At 41.0% G+C, this 10,255-nt stretch overlaps 1 protein-coding gene across 1 annotated transcript; it reads right to left on the bottom strand.

The window, feature by feature from the left end:
• Positions 1–856: 856 nt before the first annotated feature.
• LOC149306261 (small ribosomal subunit protein mS34-like) lies at positions 857–8,088 on the bottom strand. The gene is made up of 4 exons (XM_089540959.1): positions 8,006–8,088; positions 6,938–7,264; positions 5,863–5,905; positions 857–3,385 (listed from the first exon to the last, which is right to left on the bottom strand). Exons 2-4 carry the CDS (start codon positions 7,256–7,258, stop codon positions 3,099–3,101), a joined length of 651 nt encoding a protein of 216 aa, XP_089397085.1. The 5' UTR covers positions 7,259–7,264; positions 8,006–8,088; the 3' UTR covers positions 857–3,098.
• Positions 8,089–10,255: the final 2,167 nt, after the last annotated feature.

Here is a 10,255-nt window from a genome sequence, read left to right as displayed (position 1 = left end):
ACTCATAATCAAAGCATCCCCGACAGATGGCCATCCAGCCTCTGTTTAAAGACCTCCAAAGAAGGAGACTCCACTACACTCTGAGGAAGGAGTGTGTTCCACTGTCGAACAGCCCTTACTGTAGATGTTCCTCTTAATGTTGAGGTGGAATGTCTTTTTCTGGAGCTTGCATCCATTGCTCTGAGTCCTATTCTAGTACAAAAACATGGTGGTGGGAATGTGGCGGAAAAGTTGTCTGAGTGGGACCTTCTGAATTAAACTGACCAATGACAGCTGTTGTGTGACTGCGGGGGTGGGACCCCCAAAAGAACTGTATAAAGATGTGTGCCATTCAGTGTACTTCAGAGCTGACAATATTCCCAAGTCATTCGTGTCTGTTATTCTATGCCTCCTTTTCTTCAATAAATCCAGAGAAATACTCCAGAGCTTGTTTATTGGTGAGGGGAGAACTTGCTTAGCAGAGGCATGATACTGAGAATACTGTGGATGGACAAAAAAAAGGAAACAAATGGGTCCTTGATCAGATTATGCCTGAACTCTCTCTGAAGCCAAGATTATGAAGCTGAGCCTGTCGTACTTTGGCCATGACTCACTAGAAAAGACCATAATGCTGGGAAAAGGAGAAGGTAGTAGAAAGAGAAGATGATGACATGCAAGACAGATAGACTTAATCAGGGAGGCCATGGGCCTGAAACTACAGGTTCTAAGCAGAGTAGTGGAAGATGGCAGGTCCTGGAGATGTCTTATCCATGGGGTCACCATGAGTCCTGGTCGACTTGAGGGCAGTAAACAACAACAACAGATGTTTATGTCACAACTACTGCCATGACATTCAGTGATATAGAGAAATTACAATTTGTGGGTAACATTAGTACAAAAAGCATTATTAGGGATTCTGTATGGTGTGCTATGGTAAGGATTCTGTGTGGTGAAGGGGTCAGTGGAGGGGAGGTTGAAACCAACTCTAGTGATGCCACTGGAAGCAAATTATACCTCTAACATCACCTGCAGTCTGTTTTATGAGGAGTTGTAGCAGCCATGTTTGCCAGAGCTGAACCTCTTGTAGTTCTGCCATTTTGATGTATTACTGTGAGCATAGAGGGGAAAGGTAATGTTGGATCTGTGGCTTTAATAATGATGCAGTCATTGCAAATTCATAAAAAAGAGAGTGGGGGAGTTCTGTTTTTTAAATATAATTTTAGAGCATATGAAATCATTCTTGCTTCCTTATTATACACCAGCTGAATTGTGAGTCTCACAGCGAAGAAGATGGCCTCTGAGCCATAAGCTGGTTATGGGAGGTTGAGGGAAGATGATAACGTCTGTACCTGCTGCAAAGTTATGCTTGTTCAATTTACATATTTTGTTGGGTTATGTCAGAAACGATATATGATCAGGCTTAACTCTGACAAAGAAAGGATGTATAATGTCTGCCACCTTGTGGCTCTCAAACACATTGCTTCTAGTTTTATAAGCAAACATCTTTAATGTAGGGATGCGGTGGCTTAGTGGTTAAGAGCCAATTCTGATGATCGGATTATCAGAAGGTTGGCAGTTTGAGGCCCAAGAGTAAAACTTAGAGACATATAACAGGATATAAAGCACTAAGCAAAAGAAAACAATGTTAAGGAACTTACATAATTCTGCCAGGCATAACTGTTATTGCTCACCCTAAAGGCTGGCTGGACAAACAGGGAAGCATGATAAACTGTGTGGCTGTGCAATGCATGGGGAGGCAACCAGGTACAGGAAGAGCTAAGACAATGTGCACAGGTCAAATAAGATGAAAAGACAAAGCAAAGAAAACGGTAACTCCGTTAGCAATTATTGTAGCCTTTAATCCAGAAAAACTGGCAAACCTTAAGAAATGTCTTATTCAAATCCTTCTAAACCCGATTCCTTTTGGAGCTTCTTTGAAGGGAAGCGCCAAAGAGCTGCCACTAACCTCATTTCACTGCACAGGTATTCAAGTACGTAGGTAAGAAACTGCATCACAGCAGAGAGAGGGTTGGTGTTTCTTTCAGGTGCTCCTAGGACCAACTAAGTTCTCTCCTTTCGGGATGATTCCTTTTCGATAAGAGTTCAAGTACAGTACTTACGCTAACTGGTGGATAAGTTGACCCAAGTTTTTTGGTCCATTTTTAATTAAACTTTTTAGACTTATACATATACTTATACAGATCCTCTTCACCTTCATTCCTGTGCAACATAAAAGTTCTTGTTCCTACAGATGTTTGTTAACTTCCAAAAACCTTGGGGTTCCCCAGTGTACTATACAGTGGACCCTTGTTATACGCAGGGGTTTGGTTCCAAGATCCTTCGTGGATAACAAAATCCGTGGATGCTCAAGTCCCATTAAATATAATGAAAGAGCAAAATGGTATCCCTTATAAAAATGGAAAATCAAGGGTGGATATTTGAAATTTATACTTTTTTAAACATTTTTAAACCGTGGATGCTTGAATCTGTCTATTAAAAATCCATGTATAAGAAGGGCCAACTGTAGTTCCTTCCTGAGAAGACAATATCAGTTTGGATATATAAGCAACACACTGCATAGGCTGAACAATGAAAACAGTAGTTTCCAAAGTTCCACAGTTTAAGAAACTAGGATTGGTTTATCCAAACTAGTTGAAAGTGCTAGAAAAACAGAGACAGTCAATAAAATCTCTCTGAAGACCAGATGCTTTTGCTCAACATTCTCAAAAATAGAATAAAATAAATACAAGAAACAGTTGCCAATAATGGGCACAAAAGTAATTCTCTTGGCAGATATATTTGAAGATGAAACTTTAAAAAACACATTAAATGCAGACCAAACTGATTTGCAACCAACTGCTGATCATTACACTAAACAAACCTAAGGACCTTGAAATGTCATTATTGCTGATGTCTAGTGGCAAGCCCTGGTCATAGATTGAAGCAAAAATGCTTAGGTGCCACAGGTACAGATCTAGACAAGTGAGGATCTTTAAAATATTTATTAACATCTTTCTGAACTCACGTTTATCATAATATATTCTCTGTGAAACATACTGAACTACCTTCCAAGGGTCGCTTTTTTGAACAAAGAAAACAAGCACACAGTCTTAAGATCTTCAAACTGGTGTCCCTTCAGTTTGCTGCTTAGTATTTTTGAAGTGATCCTTTAGGAAGGAACGCCGTCGCATTAGATCAATCATGGGCTCTTCTGTACTCAATTTACCTTCTTTCTGCTTCTGTGCCAGTATCATGGCCCGTAGCAATGGTGGATAAAGGACATAACGAATGGTTTCCACCACCACTGGTGTAAATTTCTTAAAGGCCTCCTCCTCGTGTTTTGGTACCATGCGCCAATCGTGATACATAACCTTGCTGATTTCTTTTACTTCTTTTTCTGTCTTGCCTAAAGAAGAAATTGACAAGAGTAAAGGGGCTATATATGAATTACACATTCTACAGTGCGCCTGCATCATATGCTTACGCTAAAAGCCGCGCAACAGAAAGAAAATGGTGCATGCGCCTCGTGCACAAGCCCCATTATCATCAATGGGGCTCGAGCGTACGCACTATTTGCTTTACGCGGGGGGGGGGGAGTCCGGAACGGATCCCCGCATAAAGCAAGGGCGCACTGTGACTGCATTTGCACAATACAAGCTATGGCACAGTTTGCTGAAATCTGTCCTGTTGTGATCTATGACTCTACCTCTCCAAACAAGCTACAACCCACAATCTGAATCCATGAATCCACTCATAGATGACCATGTTGCTTCAACCCACAATCATGGTTGGCCCACTCTAAAATGCGAGCTCACAAAAAGGGCACAACAGAAAAGCTGCTGCTTGCTTTCTTGTATATGTTCAATTTGTGGCTTAAGTAACAAAGACCGATGAACATAAACCATGGGTTATTATGATGTGTGGAAATAGCTTATGTGTGTCTTGCATGGTATGAAGAGGAGCAGGAGAGTTAAGACTGAACTGCTTACCAAATATCTATCTCTACAGCTGTCAGGTAGCACAAGAATACCTAAACACAACCCTAGGCTCAACCCTTCCCTTTCTTCTTCTTGAGTGCCTTCAAGTTGTTTCTGACTTCTGGCAACTCTAAGGGGTTTTCTTGGCACTTTTCTTCACAGAGGGTATGCCACTGCCATCCTCTGAGGCTGAGAGAAGGGGACTTGCCCAAGGCTACTCAGTGGATTTCATGGGGAGTTTATCAGACAAGGTAAATTGGAAGTATAATCCGATGGCAATCTGAATGCAATCATGGGGTTTAACGTTATTGCGTGATAACCCACTACACACAAATTTGGGCAATGGGAAGTCAACCCGAACGCAATCATGTGGTTTCACGTTATTGCGTGATAGACTGCCACACGCAAATTCAGGCAATGGCATGCTATTCTTGGGCAATGGGAAGCCAGTTCGAACGCAATGCGCATTCACATAATTGCGCTAAACTAGCAACTTTAAGTTAATGTGTTCTGGCCCCACTTTCTTTTCATTTGAATTTAAGAGAAATTCCTCCCGTTTGATAAACTCTATGGACTCAAACCATGGTCTCCAGATTTGTATACCAACACTCAAACTACACCATGTTGGCTCTCCAGATATATCTACACATTAATAAATTCTATCATGTTCTACCATGTCCCTTATGGTTCATTTCCAACTTGATCTGCATAGGCTTCTGCCCCTTCTGTTTAATGTCGTTCCACAGGAGCACAAGATTAATGCAGTATGAACTATTGGCAACAAAATCTTAGGTTTCTTATTTCTGAAGCAAATTTCTAGCTCTCACAGGTGAAAAAATACAGACAACACCATTTAAATCTCAGAAACTAGAGGGATTGCTGAATAAGATTCCAATAACCATTCATATCTTGTGATCAGTGAAATGGATGAAAAATAAGCTATATATGGAGCACAAATGGGATGCATTAACCAGTAATAATAACTGAGAAGTGGATGTCATTTATTATACACTAGCAGCAATATTTTTTTCTTTAAAAAGAGAATATGATTATTCTTTTTTTGTAATTTCATTTCTTCTTCACTTCAACTCTAGAGTGAAATAATACATATTTTTTAAAAAGAACAAGAAAAAGAGTTGAGTCAAACCATAGAATCATAGAGTTGGAAGAGACCACAAGGGCCATCCAGTCCAACCCCCTGCCATGCAGGAAATCACAACCAAAGCATCCCCAAAAGATGGCCACCCAGCCTCTGTTTGAAGACCTCTAAGGAAGGAGACTCCACTACACTCCAAGGGAGTTTGTTCCACTGTCGAACAACCCTCACTGCCAGAAAGTTCCTCCTAATGTTGAGGTGGAATCTCTTTTCCTGGAGCTTGCATCCATTGCTCCGGGTCCTAGTCTCTGGAGCAGCAGAAAACAAGCTTGCTCCCTCATCAATGTGATATCCCTTCAAATATTAAAATAGGGCTATCATATCACCTCTTAACCTTCTCTTCTCCAGGCTAAACACCCCCAACTCCCTAAGTTGTTCCTCATAGGACATGGTTTCCAGACCTTTCATCATTTTAGTCGCCCTCCTTTGGACACACTCCAAATTTAGATAGCCAGATTTTGCTTAAAGGATATTTTGAGCATAATGATAGGTAAGTATACTGAGGTTTATGGCACAGTTTATGGCTACGGATAGGCAAACTAGAAACTTTTAGATGGGATTACAGATCCCATAATACACAGTCCAGCCATGTGGGCTGGGACTGGTGGGGACTATAGTCCTAAAAATCTGAAAGGCACCATAATTCTAACCCAATAGCAAGCCCATATTGAGCTGAAAATACAGTAAGCAACCTCTAGCCCACACTAAATCTTTGCATTAACTCTTCTCTTACTGCAAGCCTTTCCTTACCTCTGAATGTCAAGTATCCCCAGGCTTTTCCATGATCCATATTCTGTAACAGAATACATAAGAACTCAGTTCAAGAGGGAAGGGGGAGAAAACAAACATTTCCCTGATTCCTAGCAAGGTCAAAGTCATTGTGGACAACCTTGTGTCACAGTCCAGCAACATCTGAAGTGACAAATCTGGTGCAGCAGCCTCTTGACACATTTTTGGAGGGAAGGCAGTAACGTGTGAGAATGAGCAGGGAACATGCAATCTTGTGTAACTATGTTGTAGATTCGCAGGCTGTGACCTTTTGCATGCTTATGTGGGAACATGAAAACTGTGAGACAACTTCTAGGTAAGCATACAAAGGAATGCACTGTAAGATGGCAAAATCATCAATTTTATTATAATTTCAGACTGCAGTTAAGGAAAGTATGAGAAATACTTCTGTTCTCTCACACACTATAAAAGTAGTTATTTTCTTGAGCATCTGTAATTTCCACATGACAGTTTCATCCCTCTCAAAAAATGAACTGCATGAATTCAAAAATGAATTGAATTTTACATAGCTGAAATTATTTATTCTTAATTTAGTATAGGCTGCAGTTTGCCAGAACAGGCAGATCTTAATGCTTGACCATCAGTTATTAAATCCTCCACAAAGAAGGAATTCAGTTTGCATATGACTACTATATATTACTGCCACTATCAGTCAAATCCTGTCAAATTGTTTCTCCTTGATTCATTAATATAGATAGATATTAACACCTATCATCAAAGGAGCATCCTAGAAAGGGGTATAGGTAGTTTGAATTCCTCAAGAAATGCCACTACTTTCCATTACTGTGATTCTACATCTACTGTTTTGTACTCTGCTTAACTATAAGTGGAAGTAAAATGTGTCCATAAACCACAAAGAGCACGATTACAACAAGCCACATTTATCATCGCTTCTAATTCATACTCCACTAGGCCAACAAAAAGGTTCCTCATGTGGCAGGGGAATTCACATCCAAACAAATCAGAAGACGAAGATGGAAGCAGTGGAAAACCCAATCCCCATTTCTTCCCATTACCTGCCAAAGAAACCACTCACCTCGGCTGTATAATCTACCTTCACTTTGGTAATGGTCCAGTAACAAGGCTCATCATACTTCCACAGCCAGGATTTACGTGTGACCATGCGCCCGACGCCAAAGTGGTGCAATTGGCTCAAGAGGCTAAAGAGCCGTTCCTCATTTCTCACATCCTCCCAGGCCAAAACAGGCAACCGTTTGCCTGTGAAGGGACGGGTCATCGTCTCGTAGTCCAGGGCATAGCGCTGGGAGTCCCGAGGACGATTCTTCAAGGCCCGATACTCACGGATCTTCTTAGCCATAGCAGCAATTGGCCGGTAAACTTTATAGCGGCGACCCATGGCTGTCTGAGGAATGACAACAGAGCAGTGTAGTGGTCAGTGTTGGCAACAGGATCAGGGAGACCCAGATTCAAACATCCACTTGACTACAAACCCAGCCTCATCCACCTCCGAGGGTAATCTAATTCAGAGTTGTTGCAACAACAACATCTACCTGAGCTTCACGGAGAAAGGTTGAATATAAAAATGTCATTAACCAACAAACTCCCTTGGAGCGCAGTGGAGTCTCTTTCCTCGGAGGTCTTTAAGCAGAGGCTGGATGGCCCTCTGTCAATGGGGATGCTTCGATTGAGAGTTCCTGCATGGCAGAATGGGCTTGGACTGGATCAGGGCCCTTCTTGGGATCTCTTCCAACTCTAGGATTCTATGATATAGTCAGAAATAACTCCCAGGGCAGTCAAAGCAGTCCCAAACTGGATTATTTCTGCAGTGTGTTTGGATCTAGATTAAATTAAAATGGGAGGGAGTCAGTCATGGATAATAATAATAATGTTCCCAGAATTCCCTAGCATTGAGCCAGGGTCCCAAGTGGTCCCAAACTGGACAATTCCTATTGTTCTGGACCCATGAAGGAACCACAGAAGACCCTCAAGTGCAGAGACAGCTCCAAGGCAGCATCACTCAGCCTTCTTTCTCAGAGAGCGCTGCTGCTGCTGCTGCTGCCACAATAGACTACAACTCCCAGGATCCCTAGCGTTGAGTGGACTCTCTGCCCGCAGTGGGCTTTGGAGCTCTAAATCGCCTCACCTCTTTTAGGAAGCAGCAGCAGGGGCTCCTTCCAGAACGCTGAGCGCGGTCATTCCCATTTAAAAACGTCCGACCAGCACCACTTCCTGTCCGGAGGGGGACTTCCGCTCCACTCATAAATCGCCCGGGAGGAAACACTTCCGCTCTAGATTGTTGTTGTTGTTGTTGTTGTTGTTATTATAAATTATTATTAATATAATTTATATTAAATTAAATTATTAATATAAATTAATAATATAATAATCATTATATTATTAATTATTATATTATTATTAATCCCGCCTTCCTTCAAATACACAGCGGCTAACAAATTTAAAACAGTCTAAGCTGAAACAGTATAAAACATTAAAAATACAACATTTAAAACTGTAAAATATATTATTTATTATTGTTATTATTATTATTTATTGTCCCATCTTCCTTCCAATACAGGGACTCAAGGCAGCTAACAAATTTAAAGCGGTTCGAGCTGAAACAGTATAAAACATTAAAAATACAAAGTTTAAAAGCTTAAAATATTATTATTATTATTATTATTATTATTATTATTATTATTATATCCCGCCTTCCTTCCGGACTCCCACTGACCAAAAGAAGCCAACCAGACTTTGCTATTATTATTATTGTTGTTATTATTATTTTCATATATCCCACCTTTCTCCCAAACGTAAGGCGGCTCTTTCCCCTTGGTTCATAGTGAGTTAGAAGAGACCCCAAGAAGGGCCCTGATCCAGTCCAACCCCATTCTGCCATGCAGGAACTCTCAATCAAAGCCTCCCAACAGATGGCCATCCAGCTCCATAAGTGTCTCCTCATTATAAGGCATGGTTTCCAGACCCTGTTTTTATCTGTGGCTGTTTGATAGTTATGAACCACGTATCGAACCCAGCTTGATTTTTATCTAGTCCTCTTTGTCTTCCTTATACATCTGGTTGGATGTTCAAGATGCTACTTTCTGCTTGGCTGACAATATGCCTCCAATAAAGCTATACTGTGACCTTCTTAGTAACATGCTGTTTTGATCAGCACCCTTCCCATTTAGAAATGGTTAACCAGAAACCAAACAGCTTAACCTTGAAGTTTATCAAATGGGAGGAATTTCTCTTAAATTCGAATGAAAAGAAAGTGAGGCCAGAACACATTCTCTTAAAGTCGCTAGTTTAGCGCAATTACATGAATGCGCATTGCGTTCGAACTGGCTCCCCATTGCCCAAAAATAGCTTGCCATTGCCCGAATTTGTGTGTGGTAGTCTATCACACAATAACGTGAAACCACACAATTGCGTTCGGACTGACTTCCCATTGCCCGAATTTGCGTGTGGCAGTCTATCACGCAATAACATTAAACCCATGATTGCGTTCAGATTGCCATTGGATTATACTTCCAATTTCCCTTGTCTAATAAAGTCCCTCAATAGAAAATCTTTCCTTTCCCAATAGAGATGCCACAACATCCTTAAGAATCAGGGCTTTGGATGCTGCTTTTGGCCTGGTAGTTGCTTCACTCTCCTTTAAACTGAGAAGAGAGACGTTCCCTGCAAACAGTAAAGGGGGCTGTGTTACATGGCTGTTCACACTGAATATATAGAACTAACTGGGTTTTTTTGCTCTTGTTTTGTGTTCTTGGAGGAGTGGGTCTGTTATCCCTGGCAGTGTCTGGAGTGCTGAGTGTTTGCTACTTGTCTCTTACAACTCTGCTGAACTATTGGCCCTCTCCAAAGTTAATTGATATTGTGACAATAAAGAAGAAGAAATGTTTATTGATTAGCCCTTAGGCCATTTCAAAATAACACAAAATAACACTAAAACAAGTAAAACACACTATAAAATCCTATAGAAGTTCTAAAGCAAATAGAAAAGAACTAAAATGTAATAACATGGACTCTGAAAGTGACAATAAATGCAGTTTCTGATCTGCTTCTGTAGTAGCTGCAATTTTATTAGGACTGGGCTGCATGTTTTAAGAACATTATCCAGATAGAGGCTGTTGCCTGGGGCATTTAGAAACAGAGATTATGTGCACATGTCCAGATGGATAGACTCTCACTGAAGGAAACGGTGGCCCTGAGTTTGCAAGCTCTTTAAAGCAGTGTCAAACTGGATTATTTCTGTAGTGTGGATGCAACCATTATGCTCTAATATCAGAAAGGACACTGGAAGAAAAGCAGGTCCGTTTAATTATATGGTGTGCCAGCATTATACCCGGGCATGCCTTATGCGGCTTCCAGCATACACTGGATGCCGCGCTGG

This window comes from Sceloporus occidentalis, unplaced genomic scaffold (assembly GCF_023333645.1).
Source record: "Sceloporus occidentalis isolate IW3139 unplaced genomic scaffold, rSceOcc1.0.p SCAF_10, whole genome shotgun sequence".
In the NCBI taxonomy this organism is placed as follows: Eukaryota; Metazoa; Chordata; class Lepidosauria; order Squamata; family Phrynosomatidae; genus Sceloporus; species Sceloporus occidentalis.
Note: the sequence above shows the minus strand (reverse complement) of the source record. Positions and strands in the feature narration are given on the sequence as shown.